This window comes from Labrus bergylta, chromosome 10, assembly GCF_963930695.1.
Source record: "Labrus bergylta chromosome 10, fLabBer1.1, whole genome shotgun sequence".
In the NCBI taxonomy this organism is placed as follows: Eukaryota; Metazoa; Chordata; class Actinopteri; order Labriformes; family Labridae; genus Labrus; species Labrus bergylta.
In genome coordinates this window covers 11,341,805-11,357,859 of record NC_089204.1, presented here as the reverse complement: position 1 = coordinate 11,357,859, position 16,055 = coordinate 11,341,805, and the positions used below count along the sequence as shown (strand labels likewise).

The window sequence follows — 16,055 nt, the reverse complement described above, 5'->3', positions numbered from 1 at the left end:
GACGGCATAAAGGAGGAAATAATGGATTGATGGATGAGTGGGGAGCCGAAGGACAGAGGATGTGTAAGGCTGTACATATTTTACAGGGCCTGGTGGGCCGGCAGTCGCTCAGTGGTGGAGCAGGCTTGTCTTCTAGCCAGAGTGGTGTGACACTGAGATGGGCATTTCTCCAGAGTGCATAGATTTGCACTTTAACGGGCTCAGTCATCAGTGTACAAAGGGAGGAAAATGCAAATTAAAAAAATGGCTAATTTGTGATATTGACTTAATTGGATGTATCGCCATACAGGCATCGTTGCCCTGAGGATGAAGTATACTAACTTTGATGAGCCTCTGACTTTTTATCAAGTAGTTCAACAGGTCGAAGTTTGAGTATGTCCAAAGACCTACGAAAGTATTTATATTCCCATCAGTCTTTGAGTTTATCTCAGAACCCTGCGGCTGACGTCTGATGACATTATAGTCTCTGAGACAGTGTAGCCCACAGTAAGCCATAAAGGACTTCTTCTGGCCAAGACTTGTTCTTCTGTGCGTTACCATTGTTTCATGTCCAAATAGGACCTTGAGAAGCAAATTATATACGTGTATAATAAGAAATAAAATGAAGAGAGAAAATGAAGAAAATGTTGGATTTGATTGGGTCAATGAACAGCCCAAAGTGGCATCTTCTTTGTATATTACATATGAATCAATGTGAATTGCATGCTTGTTAAATAGACAAAATAATAATTTGATTGGTTTCCCTACTTTTACTCTCCACATGGACTGTTTCACTGTGTACAGCCCAAGCAATTACTGAAACACTAATGATGAAACTACTCTGACGACAAAGGGTAACCAGAACACTTCTGATATCAAACTGATCTCATGCCTAAATATTAAGTATTTTAATGAAGAATATATAAGAAGACTAGCTAATAAGCATCTATAAATACATTTAAAAGCTGATGAAGTTCAGTTTTGGATCAGTATCAAAAGTGAAATATATATATCAAATATATAAAAGTGAAATTCATTGATGTAAGAGTTGAAGGTTCGAGTGCTGAATACTGAGTATAAAACCTGTTTAATAAAATGACTTCATAAAAGCTGTAAAACAAACTCAAGAACACAAGGCGAGTGTGTTACTGTTACCCTCTCTGATGTTGAATTATGGGTGAGAAAAAAAAGAAGTATGTTCTGTCTGCATTGTAGGGAAAATAATGAGACATTTAAAAACTGGACTATGGATGTTTTAATCGTTTACTGCTCTTAAGTAAATATAGAATTTAACTTTTCAAAGACCCATACCAGAGTACATACAAATACATGATCCACATGGTGCGTGTATACTGTTACAAAATGAAAGCATTAAAAACATCTCAGGCAGAATTTCTTCTAATATTTTCACATCTTTAATTACATATCAATATATAATTTATGATACATTTGAAAACATGTCAACCTGATAGTTTAAGGCACAGGAGGTAGAGTGTTTCCATCTGTCGTCTCACAGAAAGCAGCGAATGTTCATACTTACTTGGACTAGCACGTCCTTTCTGTGGTACAAAATTACATTAATGTGACTCGTTTTTTTTTTTTAATTGATGACAGTTTTGTTGTTTCAAACAAAAACCTTTATAATTGATAAAGAAGCATCAATTCTACAGCTGGGGATGAAACGCTGAGATTTGATTTACAAACTGCTCAACATAAATTACTAATATGTCCAACTTTGCTTCACAGAAGATAAATGATTATTCCTGACTGACCCTCAGGCTGCAGCTCTGCAAGATCATCACTCCCAAATTAGATACAAAGTTTGGTCTTGTGTGTAACTTGTTTGGCTTGTTATTTATTCATATATTTGAGAATGTTTACTGAAAAGTATTTCTTATTTAAATCAGAGCTACCAGAGCTTCCGTCCAGTTTTAGGTATAGGGCTGTTGTTTTTTAAATTCATATCTGATCAGAATTATTTACAGTGTGGCTCATGATAACAGCAAGAACCATTATCGATCTGGAGAAGGAGTTCTGTTTCATAATCATCTCAGAGCTTAAACTCCAGAAATAAATCATGAATAGCATAATGCATCAGAGTAAGGCGCATATAGTTTCAGTTTTCATACAGGTGAGCATGTGCTGTGAGTTTTTACATTGTAACACACAAACAAATCCAAGCTTGGAGGTTGAAGAGTTTGTTTTTCAGTTTAGTGCCACAGGAAACTCTGTTTCAGCCTTTTATGTTTCTGTAAAACAAATGCTGACTGCCAACCAGATATTAAGGCATAATCACAAAACTGCTTCCTTACCGTTTCAAATTATGGCACTGTTATTTGTTTTCTGTATCATTTACCAAAGTGAAGGATTTCATTCAGCTAGTGAGGTTAGGCAGCAGCAGCTTGGCATGCTTTTGCATTGACACTGCTTTAATAACGTTTTTACTGGCGTAATCAAGAAGTTTTTTGGTTTTAGAGAGGAGGAGACCTCTGTGGATGACACAGCTCCTGTCAAAAACGCTGAACACTGAAGGCTACTTTTGTGCCTTGCTTGTTTAAGTTTACAGCCTGCTATGCTGCTCCTGCATAGTTCTATTTATATATATATATAGTTCTCGACTGATCATTTCAATAGTTACCTTTAGAGGCAGCCTTATACCTGATGACATACTTAGCTACTGTGAACACTTATCAAAGGTCCATTATGGAATGTATTTTATGAATTAAATCATAAAATGACCTTACTATATAATCAGGCATAAAGGAAACATGCTATGTCGAAGTGCTGGCTTCTCTATCAAAAAAACAGCAGCCAATATGTCCTTTAAGTTTTGATTCCACTGTGGAATGGTTTCTATTTGTTTTGACCAGAAAAATAGGCAGCACCCCCCACACAGACGTTTTGCCTCTCGCCCCTCGGTGGGCCAGGCAAACAGCAAACCAACAGGTGATGCAGCAATGAAAGAGGGCAGGTGAACTGGTTCAGATATAACTGATTGTACCTGACCTATATAGCCTCTGCATTTTTTAAATAAGCTGTAAGGCCAGAAATGTGGTCAAACTGGGAGACATATTGGAGATGCTTTTGAAAAAAGGAGAGGGGTAAGAATATAGAAAGGCCAATGCAGAGCTGGCTAAACACTGAAGCTTCCGAGTCCGTGCCATGGCAACCTGCGTGAACATCGACTCTAGGGAGATGGGGCGGAGGGGGTAGACAGCTCTCTCCAATGTTTTGAATTTGGACTGAAGTACCCGTTTTAAACGCTAGGTGTCACAGTTACATATTGGTCCTTGAAAAATATGGGCACTTGCAGAAAATGAGTTCAAACTATCTGACATAGGTGTAACTCATCTGTATTTTGAGGGACTTCTAACACGTTTGACCTAGGCACATGTGACATAAATGTTCCTGCACTGTCACTGTAATTTTATCATCTGTGGCAAACTCTGGTGGAAAGCCCCAACTATTCCATCACACTTTATCGAGAAGGAAATACGTTTTTCCGACTCCCCAGCCTCTCTGGAATGTATAAGACGTAAATCCGACCTGTTGTATCTGTGCTCTCTCTACTTCCCAAATAAGGCACAAGCACCACATTAAGGAAATTCAATAAAAAGGCAGTGAATCGATTGTTTGGCTTCTGTGTAAAATAAGATACAAGAGGAAAAGTCAAGTCAGGACTCTCCCCTTAAATTCACAGAGACAGCATTGGTCCCCATCGAAGCTCTCGTCCCATTGTCAATGTCACATAAACAGATACAAAAGTGAGCACGCTGATCAGACCTTTTTGCTCAATTAAAGGGGCAGTTCATAATTTTGAGGCAACAGGTGCAGTCGGAATGAAGGAATGTTCAAGCTGGCTTCATTTGAAGTTTGATTTCCATTTGTCATCCTCATATAAAAGAGCCTTGTGAATAAAAAAGATAGACAGGACATGATTAATGGAAAGAATGCAGAAATGTTCATGGCAGCAAGTGGAGCCTTTTTTATGCTTTTGTTATCAAATATAGCTTAATTTTGACCAGGCTTTCATTTAAAGGCAGGTCACTTAAAGGTTAAGTGTTGTGTAATGACTGTTGCCTCTGTATCAGCACAGTGTTCTCTCACCTTGCTCTCCAGCACTCGGTTGTGTGTCGGGCTGCTGAGCTCCTCCAGCGTCTCCGCGGAAGGTTTGTCGAGTGTTTCAGGCAGCAGGAGGCCCACGCAGCCCGCAGACAGACCGCTCAGACAGAACACAGTGAAGGGCATAGAGGTGTGGAGAGCCCGCTGGAACACAAAGAAAAACAAAAACAAAGTCTGTCTGAGTCTTCCGACGCTCTTTGGTGTCTAAAGACGATTTTTAATTTGAAACTGCTTTATTGATTTTCTTTCTCCTGGTTCAGTGCAGGTCAGTTTGTTTAAAAGAGAAGGAGACTTCTGCAGAGATTTTGTGTCCACAGGAAAATGTTGTGAATGCTGAACACTCCCAAGGTTCATTTTGAAACTCACTTTATTAAGTCTACAGGCCGGCCATGCTATCACCACTTCATGTGTACAATGAGGCAGGTAAAATAATAGAGTGCAGACTGACAAAAGGAAAGTTGCCTCTGGTGTTCTTCGTACTCATGATTCAAATTGTCAACCTTGTTGATTCTTTTCAGTTTACAGTTAAAAAAACCCTGTATACACATGAACACAATGTAAAGTTTCACTAATTAAACTTTCTAATGCATCTTCATTTAATTAAAAGTGATAAATAACACAAGACATCTGCAAATCCAAAGAATTAAAATCTTTAGTGAGGCACTGAGAGAGCAGCAGACACTTATGGGACACTGATGGCTAAACTGGCACATTACAGAAATGTTATGAATGGGTGAACTGTGACTTTAACCTGTATAAATAAATAAATGAAACAATAAATGGTCAGAGATGATCTATCTCTCTTGGGTTAAGGTTACTCACACTCAGCAAAGTTGTCCCGTACTGCGCTTAAACACTTTTTTTCTTGACCTCTTGTTGTCATGGTTTTACTATTCACAGTTTGTGTTCCGTAGTTTAAAAACATTTCTATTGATAAGTTGTAAGGGGCCAAATACTGATGAACAGAAGACAGCACGCTGAGGTTTACATGGGGGGAAATTCCCAACCTTGCCGCACACCTGCTCTGCCTGAACTTGAGCCTACACTGCTGCTGGACAGAAGGATTGTGGGATGTAGATAACAGCTCCATGGGAAAAGGATTCTCACTCTCTCTTCCCCCCTGATAAGAAGTATTTATCTGCAAACCTCACCCGGCTCTGCAGCACTAAATGTACTTGGTTCTTTCTGGGTCCATTTGTTACTTTTTAACTATAAGTTCAAAGCTATCTCTAAAATCAAACAATTCTAGGATATAACTTTTATTTTAAGCAACAAAGAAATCTGCCAACACTGAGAAATATTTAAAAACAGGATTGACTTCCCTGTAGTGCCTTAAGGTGTGGCTGTCAGAAACATCATGTGAGTGAACATGTGAGTGAAAAGTATTTAGATACCTTTGAGAGCAATAGTTTAGTCCTTTTTTGTCTTCCTAATTAAGAGAAAAACTGTCTTTGTATTCCATTTCCCTGAAATCCTTCATATGTTAACAATCAGTGTCTGAGGGACTCAAAGTTGTTGCTAACTTTAATTGGATTTCTGTGCCTTTTTTAACATGACTTGTGTCTTCATATTGGCAGCATGGGGTCCTATATTCCGCACTAATAAAAACAAACACAGTTACTTCTTGTGCTTTATAGTTATTGAGTGGAAATAATATATCCAACTGCAATGCTTTAAGAATATTTGTTTTGAGAATATCTTTCCAAAGGACTGCAGTTGGATAACAAAAGCACATTTACAAAAGTTGACAAATGTTTGTTCTATCTCAAATGAAAGACAACACGAATCCTTCTTGTGGGCTCACTTTGCCCTTTGTAATGAGGGAAAAAAAAAAAACCTACTTTCCCTTTTTTCTTGTGTTTGGGCACACACAAATGTACCTATGCATTCTTCCTGGATCCTATTTTAAGTCAATGAAAAGCCTGTTACTGAAATGACCCTTTAATTTCACAAACAATGAAAATGGGACACAGTGAGAGAAGATGTGTACTGTTGTTGAACTACACACCTAAAGACACTTACCATGGAGGGAACAAATGGTGCAAGGATCCCTCCAACTCTGCACGACATGGAGCACACGCCCAAACCTGCGTTCCTAAAAGACATGCACAAATATTATTAGAATCCTTCTAGATTTAAGAACATTATCATTTGAAATCAAACAGATTTTCATGCATTGAACAATCACAACAAAAACTTTAAGAACACTCCACATGATGTGCTGTTTGGTCGCTTCACCTGATTACTGTCGGGTAGAGTTCAGAGGTGTAGATGTAGACAATGTTGAAAGCTGCACTGACCATCAGTTTTCCCAACAAAGCCAACGATGACACGCTCACTAATGTCTCTGTAAACACAAATGAAACAGAGTGGATTTAGGATGTTAACTAATCACTTAATCTGCGTTGGGTTGTTGGATTAGGGTTGAGACATTTACACCTTTGACAGCAGTTAACATCTTTTAAAAAGTCTTCGTTCTCCAGTCTGATGCTGCAGGACTTTGAATTCTTGATTTTTGTGCAAATTATTTCTCATAATAAATAAATGAAGTTCAGCAAGTCTGGTGAAACCCTACCTGCAATCATTCCTCAGGATTGCAACACTATCACAACTAAGGTTGCAAAATTCAGGGAATTTTCGAAGTAGGAAACTTTCTATGGGAATTAACGGGAATTTATGAGAATTAACGGGAATAAACCAGCAATTTACAAAAGTGAAGGTTGGCTCTTAACAGGGAACTTAACTATAGTTGGGGAAAATGTAGTTTAGCATCTTGACTAAAACAACCAGATTTCATGTAAGTACACTTGAATATCTATGCTATTCCTCAATCACGTGCACATAGCACACTGCTTACTGCAGGGCTATTGAGGCCAAGCAAGTTTTTCGATGATATTATGGGGTAATATATTTTAAATATTTGATGCATGGTATTAATACGATTTGGAATATTTCCAAAATTCCCCAGTTTAACTTCTCATGGAAAGTTTCCGGAAATTTTCCACCCCTTTGCAACCCTAATCACAACACAAACACAACTTAAAATCCTGGCTCAAACACTATCAAGTATGTAACCATACTTGTTGGATGTCATAGGCCGACATTGGTATGCCGTCTCATTCTAATGTAGGCCGCCTGTGTCTCTTGATTTGTGGTCCTGCTTTTAGGTTTCTTATGTGCTCCACTAAATGTACAGTATGCAATTGTACACCCGGAACCTGGTTGTCATGACTGATGACCAGCTCACATATAAATCCTAAGAGGCTTTGTTTGCTAACTGAATAACTCAAATCTAAAAGTATCGATGGTCAGAATATCATGACATGTAACGTTCAACAGCTAAAATGGCCTTCGCTTTACTGTGCAGTGACACTTTATCAGAGGCAGAGGCTGACATCACACAGAAGAGAAAGAAGGACTTTAAAAAACGACATTTTGACGCTAATCCCCAATTTCCACTTCCGCTAATCCCCAAATCATGTTGATTTGCCCTGTACAACTTCAGGAAGTTCAGAACATTCCTGTTTCCATGCTAGACTGCTGATATCACCCATTGACTATTTCAACTCTCTACTGGCAGGTTATTATTAATTTATTTCAGGAGGCTTAAGTGAAGTGTGATCATTTGTTTAAATCTAAAAGAAACATTCTGAACATTGAAATACAAAATGTCACCCGTGTGAACTTATAAATAGAAATAACAAAGTTCTACATGTCTTACATTCACATGAATTCAGCTAGCTCACACTGTAGTTTTGCACTGTGGTACATACAGCCTAACTGAAACTCTAGTGTGTGTGTGTGTGTGTGTGTGTGTGTGTGTGTGTGTGTGTGTGTGTGTGTGTGTGTGTGTGTGTGTGTTTGAGTATGTGTGTATGTGAACTTCCCTCTGTTTATTTAGATGTTTTGTCTCTTATGCGCCTGCAACAACGTACAGTAAAATGAAGTCCCACACTGAGACACCAATATTACGCCATTGTTGATGCAATGTATGAATAGAAAAAAAGTCATGACGGCAGGACTTTGCCACGGTAAAGTTGCAAAGGACTAGTGTCTCACCGGTGTTTTCAGGGATGAACATGGTGCAGAGGCAGGCAGAGCCGGCCAGACACAAGAAACTAGCCATGCTTTTCCTCCTGCCAGCCCTGTGAAACAATACACAAAGCAGCTGTATCAATTAGTTTTCTTTCAAAGAAGCAAAGTGAATAAGAAATAAGACCAACTTAACTTTTTGTAACAAAAAAGATCTCAAGAATCCTAGCTATTTAGGAAAGTTAAAACATAAAACCTGCCCTGGAACAGTCACAAGAAAAAGAGAATTATTAGGAGCGTTTAATATTTTACATACATCAAGAACTATCTCAGACAGGAAGATGAAACACTGAGGTGAGAGCAGGTAAGATAATACACATATAAGATAATACACTAGGGTGATGGGCTCCATGATGTCATCTAAATCTGTCATAAATCACCCACCCATCAATCAGCCAATCACCTGAATTTACATTGTAAACCCACACCCATCATGCAAAACAGGACAGATGAAAGCAGCCAAGAATCTCTTCCTTGTTGGCACAACCCTCTCCAGCTGAAAACAAAGCTCTGTGAAAGTGCAGGTGATGGATAAGAAAACACCAGTAGCACCATCTCTTCCAGCTTCAGCATTTCATTTAGTTCCCCAAACAATTTAAAAAAAATGCAATTGGCTTTACTTCCGACGCTAAAAGATGAGCTGTGTGGCTTCAGGATGCCTGCAGAGAGGATCAAAGTGTTAAACTGTGTGTCCAGGTGTTGTGTCCTGACTGGTTAAGTGTGTGTCTCACCAGTGTTTGTTGATGAAGTATATGCAGAGGGGGTAGGCGGGCAGCTCCACCAGGCCGTACATGGCTACATTCATATACCGACTACCAGACATCTCACTGGCTCCGAGAGTCAGACCATAGTACACCAGACTGCATGCATACCTGTAAAAAACACACACACAACTTTTTTGTTTGTGCTGATATCTTCTTAACTGATTAAAACAATCTACCCAATACTTCTTCACCAACAATTAAGAAAATCTTACTTTTTTCTGAGAATTATCTTTAAGTCTACACTGCAATGGGGGCTCACTGACTACGCTGAGCAAGTAAAGAAGAGTTAGAGAATGTATGTAACGATTTAATAAGTATTAACAGGGGATGTTGCATTTCTTTCTGTGCTGTTAGAAAATATAGAAAAGACAGAAATAGTCGTATGGTAGACATACTGCAGTGAAAGTAGCAGTAAAAGCTCTTCATTTGAGCCCTGTGCGGCACTTGAACCAGCAACCCTGTGTTCACTGGTCTGTTCCTGCAGAGTTAAAGAGTGAAGCTCCAGCTGCTCTGTGCTGGTGAACTCACCAGACATACATGAGCACCATGGTCCTCTGTCGCAGGACAGGATGGAGCACCAGCTGTAGGACACCTGCTCCCCTGTTGTCATGGTTACCAGCTTTAGCAGTGGTGATTCGCTGCAACACTAGGTTGTTAGCGGCATTGCCGTTTCTTAGCCCTATGTAGCGAAGGACCTAGAAGGACAGGACAAATTCAGAATAGGGTACATCATCTGCAGTTCACTCGTGACACCGGCAGGTTGAAATGTGTTAAAATTTACAGGCCGGAGTTTCGGGTGTTTAATATTCAGGAAGTACGAATGTTCCACTTTGGAACAATTATTCAAAAAGAAGCTCAGTTCAGGAGTTTCAGATGAACACTGCACGGTGATCCACGTGTAAATCCTGTCACATTTTGTTGACACAGTGAATTTACAATGAGTTTAAAAAATATTAAGTGCATGAAAAGTGATCAGTTTATCTACAATTGACTTCCAGTAGGCTTGTTCTGGCTGCTAAGATCACATTTCACAAAACACAACATCAAATCCATAGTGACTGAAAATCAATGTGGAGCAAAGTAGCTGTCCTGCAACAGCATTCCATGGTGTGATGTATCCTTTCCCTTTTTCTACGATGCCATTGTTTACAGTCTGACGAGAAACCTCAGACGGCAGTCGTGTATTTGTTGATAAGAAACACCATGGAAGTGTTGGAGTTTACACTGGAGTTCAGTTTTAGATACATTTGCAGATATCCATTTGAAAACAACCACACCAATAGTTAAAGTAAAATCATCTGTAGACGACGGATGACTGGTTTATGGTGATTGGAGATTGCCTTACGTCATATTGCGTTCCACCAATCTACTGACTGTTTTTTTTCTGTATGCATCCAAATCTCGCTCAAACGCTAGTTAACGATTCTACTCATACAACAAAAGAAAAACCAGAACACTTCCGATACATCCCGTGCCTACAGTCTGAATTTGAATGCAGAATCTCTAAATAAATGTATACAAACAAATCTAATGTGACTACCTACAAATCTAAGTGTCTCCATCCTGCTGCATACGTACCTCTTCAGCTTGCTGAGTTTGACCCTGACAGTACAGCCAACGAGGAGACTCTGGGAGAGTGCTGGAGGAAACAAGACCAGTGGAACGATAACTGTATCATCCTATATGACATTGAGTACAAAAAAATGGGGTTGTACTAAATTCAAGGACAAACATTTTACATATTCAAATCAGCTGATGTTAGCTTTGAATGCCACTCTAGTTTTTCTCATAGTCATGCAGGGAGCCTTTTATACACTCTTTCACAGAGTGTGGCGAATCGTTTGCAGGCTGAATGTGTGCTCAAAAAACATGAACCTGAAATGACATTAAAAAAGCCACCAGTTTCTTTTTCCTTGATCTAGAGTTCAGCAGTATGTCAGCTCTCTGAGGTTTGTACTCACACTGACAGCAGGAAGAACAGGACCCCGGATGAGTTGGCCGCAGCAGCCAGGCTCCTCCAGGGCTGGATGAAGTAGCCCAAAGCTCCAAACAGGGCGATACCAATGGCAAAAGTCATGCTGGTCAAAGTCCCTGAGGAAAAAACAGAAAACTTAATCCAACAGTGAAGGACCAGCAGAGGTTACAGGCATCAATCTGTAAAAAATAAAATAAATAAAAAACTCCATTTTGACTCAAAGTGTTGTAGATTATATTCAAACTGCCACAATCACAGTCCTTATCATATGTTTACAGGACAAACTAAGTAGCAATCTTCATTTAAATGGAAATATCATAGGAATGTTTGGGTGTTTGCGCACCGGTCATGGCCCAGTAGGACTTGCCCACGTACTCCTGAGTTAGAACGAAACACACGAGGCCGATGCCGCCGTTCATCAGCCCCACCAGCAGACGGGACACGGCAAAGACCTCATAGCTGGGAGCGAAGGCGGTCACATAACCAAAGATTACCTCAAAAAACAGACCTGGAAGAAAGACAAGGAGAAGAAGATGGAGAAGGAGCAGAGAATGAGAGATTAAATAATTACTGCTTACTTTAACAGGTTTTGGAGCTGTACACTAATCAGCATGATGGGACATTTATAAAGGAAATCAGCAAGTCCAGGCGCCGGTATAGCTCCATTGGTAGAGCAGGTGCCCATATACAGAGTCTACAGTCCACATCGTACACTTCTAGTGCTGACGCTATTTGGCGCATATCATCCCGCACTCTCTCTCTCCCCCCACAGTTCCTATCTCTCGTCAGCTGTCCTGTCAGTCAAAAGGTAATGGTAAAAATGGTAAATAGAGGAAGAAGATCGGCCCGCACACTCGCTCAAATGCCACAAAAAAAGGTTTTAATGATCACAACGTTTCAACCAGAGGTCTTCTTCAGGTGATCATTTTTGAAGTTTTGCTGTTTTTGCACTGCCCTGCACCTGCGTAATGTGCGTATAACTACCTCCTTTTTCAAAAACGGTAAATTGCCCCAAAAAAATAGAGTGCTTCAGCACGGTACGGGACAGCTGGGCCTAGTGTGAGTGAGCCTGTGACTTGTTGCTGACACATTATCTTTCGATAAGAGAGGCTGTCAGAGTTTTTTAGTCTTCTAGTGTCTAACATGACAACATTCTCGCCATCTCCATCCAAACTCGATCAGCATCACTCTCCATTACATGTTTTTTTCTTCTAAGGTTGATTTTCGACTCTTTATCTCTTTGTTGATCCTGCGTACACGTGTAGTATTCGTGTAGTAAAATATCCACCTGCATCCTTGAATTTGAGGATTCATTAACTTCTAAAAAAGTTGCATTTGAAAATATACACCATGTGCCTTAATTGCTTTGTTGTGATTGGTCCCTGTAAGAGCAGTGACAGGTATTCAGCATAACTTTACAGTACTCAATAGTGAGACTGTTTCAGAAAAAGTTCAAAAGTCATCCTGAATTTGTCTTTTAATTACATGTAGGATAAAAAATCAATTCGCTTGTTTTTTTTATATTCAGGAGATTCCAGTTTTAAACCTCTTGAATTGATAAAAAATTCTCACTTACTCCAGGCCATCTCTGCGGACAAATACAACTCAGATTAGGGGAACCTCAAACGTAGAGCCATAAATCAAAATCTTAGAGCTCTTTTTCATTATTACTGGGACACACTCCCAATCCATTTTGTCATTGACTGCTACATGAACAGCTCATTGTCTGTGGGTTTCCTCACCTGTCAAGTAGACAGGTCTCCTCCCAATCCTGTCTGAGAGCGGCCCAAAGACAATGTTTCCGACCAGAAGCCCTGCGAAGAAGAGCGATCCAGCCAGACTGACCTTGTAGGCCTGCTGCTTGATGAGAAACCACTGGGGAACACAGAGAGAGGCGAAAACCACGTAGGCTTTATTTTAGGATCTAAGGATTAAAAACAAGCACACACACCAAATGAGGTGCTTGCTGAAGTGAACATGCATGTGAGTAAACCACAGCTCCCTCACCTCGGTCACTATGGAGTCAATGTCTTCTGTAAAGGTGACACGTTGGATGAGCTCCTGCTGGCTGGATGGGACGACGTCCTGCTGCTCGATCCGATAATGTGGTGTAGATCCGATCAGGACAATCAGCATGGACTGACAGGCCATATACACCTGAAACACACACAATACTACTGCTCAGAGAAAACTCTCCAAGAAGTAAGGCTAATGACATCACCATCTACATTACTGCAAATACACTAAATCTACTGTGCGTGCTCTGTGTCCTTCCTGATAGACTGAGATTTCCAACCCTGAGTTAGAGTAAGGTTCTGTTCCTTTTTCCCTCCTATTTCAATATTTCCGTCAAACATAAAGGCTCAGACTCAGATTTAAGACAGACAGGCCAATTTAAACAGATTAACGGCTGCAAATAACTTCCATTAACTGCCCTTAATCGACAAACAGCAACGAAAATGTGTCTCAAACATGGAAAACGACAGTGAGATTACAAATCAAAGTGATTTTTTACATTTCTGAGGGACGTAATCAATCACGGAAAACATCCCTCATTGTGCATGGACACTGTAAAAAATAAACAATGAACTAACACACTCCTGACGTTAAACAGCCGGTAAACACCTCGGCTCATCTTCATCCTCAAAGTAATCCCACTTTTTAAAACCATTCACAACGACAAGCATATTTTACAGAGGACTTTACACCTACTAGGAGCTAGTTAAGATTATGCCTACATTGGATCTATCTCACCTGTAACACCTAAATGTAGCCTTAGCAGTGCATAAACGCTGTTGTAAATCAGAACTTATGTTCAAACTCAGCTACGTTTGAACGTATGCAAAGCTGCTCTTTGCTTGTTGTTCGGCTGACCGACAGATTTAGGCCATGTGTCCACCTCGCGTTTTTATTTTCTCAGCGTCTTTTTTCAGTTGTTTTCAATGGGTGGAGAGTGTTCGCAGCAGAAAGCAGCCGCCCGGACGAAAAGCGCAGCGCCCAGCGTCTCTTTTGAAAGTGCTCTGTTCTTTTTGTGCGGCCGCACTGAGCGCTCATGTTGAAAAATGTTCAAGTTTTCAGAAAGGCACTGTTGACGTCACAGGCGCTCTATTCAAAATGTATGACATTCCCTGTATTTTCGCCTCCTACGGATCGTATCTTGTACTCACATCCTCTTCGCTCCGTGTCTGCTGGGGGAAAATACAATCTCAAATATAAAATACATACAGTAGAATTTTCAGAGAACAAACACATCATGCAAACACTCCCGAGTGCACAGCCAGCGCTTTTCTGCCCGGAAAAAAAAAAACACTAGGTGAACACAGCGCCTTAGACAGCATTTCAAATATGGCTACTGCCATAAGCCCCCACTTTCAGTAAGCTATGGGTGATGTCACTGAGGCTGTGTCCATGTTTATTTACAAGGTTTGTCTATGATTCACACCTCACAGTTCAGGCTTCATAAGTCAGTGACCCAGTTGGCCCATTACAATCCAGAAACTCTCTGTTCTGCCACATCATGTGAATTTATTGTATTGTATTTTGTGAGGTTTATTAGAAAGAAAATGGAATGGTTAGCTTAGCCTCAAAGGGCACGTTGAAAAATGTCAGATTATTTGGTTGTAGGTGACCATAAAGACAAAATAGGACATTGGTTAAATTGGTATGAATGTGTTCACTTAATGTTTACGTTGCACACTTAATGCTGAATGTAACAGTGTTAAAGGAAAGCTAAGGATAAAAAAAAAGTGTTGGATATTGTTTATTTCTGTGGTCTTCTGAGCTTTGAGGTAGTGGCGACAACTTAAATGTTTTAAATGTTTTAAATGTGGCTCCACAGTCAGATTCATAAAAAGGCTCCAGCAGCAGCAGCAGCAGCTGGGAGCCACGTCGCGTTAGCCTCTGTTTCTTTAACAGCGACAGTACAGCAGCGAGGTCAATGCACAGAAACAAAACATATATTTATGCATTATAAACCTGTGTCAGAAGGAGGATAGCCACCGCCCGCTTCTGGTAGGGTCCAAACTCGCCAACTACCTGAAGCGCCTCTTCTAAATCCATCCCAAATGGGGCGGACAGACAGCTCCGGGGTTTAGCATCGCCACCGCAGAGGGACAAGCTGCTGTGTGTGATCCGTGCTCTCTTCCGGGTTCGGCTCTGCGTCATGGGCTGCTCACAGGAAATAAGGACGTTTACAAAATAAAATAATAATAAATAAAAAAACAGCCCCACAGTCTTTACCTACATACATTTATACACTTTCTTTTATCCGCTTTGGATATTGTTGATTGTTTTTTTGTTTTTTTTATGACTGCAAAGTAGTACTGTATCAAATGAAAAGTCAATATGTAAAATGGATGTTTTGATGAATGTAATAACAAATGCTTTGGATAATACACTGCCGTGCAGCTCCGTGTAGCAAACAAACACTATTGGAATAATAACTTAGACAATATTGATGACAATTGATCTGTACTCAATTTGTGGTTATCTGGCCCAGAGCCTTTTTTCATTTATTCTTTAAAGGTGCATTATGTAGATTTGGTAGTGAAATTGGAGTTGGAGAGGTGAAACAATTCTTTGCTATATTTTATGAAGTAAATACACAAACTGAAATGAAAAATGGGTCCCTGAAACACTGTTTAGAGCTTAAAAGCTACCAGGAGAGTTACGGTTCCACTGTTACGGGCCCACCATCACAACTTCTCGCGTAGCATTTTTTCTTCAGTGTTTCAGGGCCCAACTTTTCCTCCGAGGACAGTTTGTGTATAGAGTTATGAACAGATACCATTAGGATCTGTAGACTTCTTGAAAGGTTCACATTTCTCTACCAAAACGCCATAGTGCACCTTTAAATGCATTTGTTAAATTCTTCTGGATTTGACTTCAGCATGTGTTTGATGCTTTATGTAGAGGAAAAAAATCAATATACAGACAAGAAATGGTTGTGATGGGAATAGAATATCTCCTTTTACGTGGCAAGTTTTACATCCCAGCATTGCAAATGGTCTGAACGGAAACCCAATATTCACCAGTTTAATGAAATGCTATTGAAACACTAAAAACTTGGGAATGGGAAAGCAATCAGAACTCTGGTCATTTACAAACCATTGAAAACCTCTTCT

The 16,055-nt window shown here is 40.0% G+C and overlaps 1 protein-coding gene across 1 annotated transcript; it reads right to left on the bottom strand.

Moving 5' to 3' along the window:
• Positions 1 to 1,224: 1,224 nt before the first annotated feature.
• slc22a15 (solute carrier family 22 member 15) lies at positions 1,225 to 15,114 on the bottom strand. The gene is made up of 13 exons (XM_020626765.3): positions 14,908 to 15,114; positions 12,940 to 13,089; positions 12,675 to 12,807; positions 11,276 to 11,440; positions 10,919 to 11,048; positions 10,536 to 10,596; positions 9,486 to 9,652; positions 8,925 to 9,065; positions 8,161 to 8,246; positions 6,340 to 6,448; positions 6,124 to 6,196; positions 4,087 to 4,245; positions 1,225 to 3,886 (listed from the first exon to the last, which is right to left on the bottom strand). Exons 1-13 carry the CDS (start codon positions 15,094 to 15,096, stop codon positions 3,842 to 3,844), a joined length of 1,608 nt encoding a protein of 535 aa, XP_020482421.2. The 5' UTR covers positions 15,097 to 15,114; the 3' UTR covers positions 1,225 to 3,841.
• Between the last annotated feature and the right edge of the window lie 941 nt (positions 15,115 to 16,055).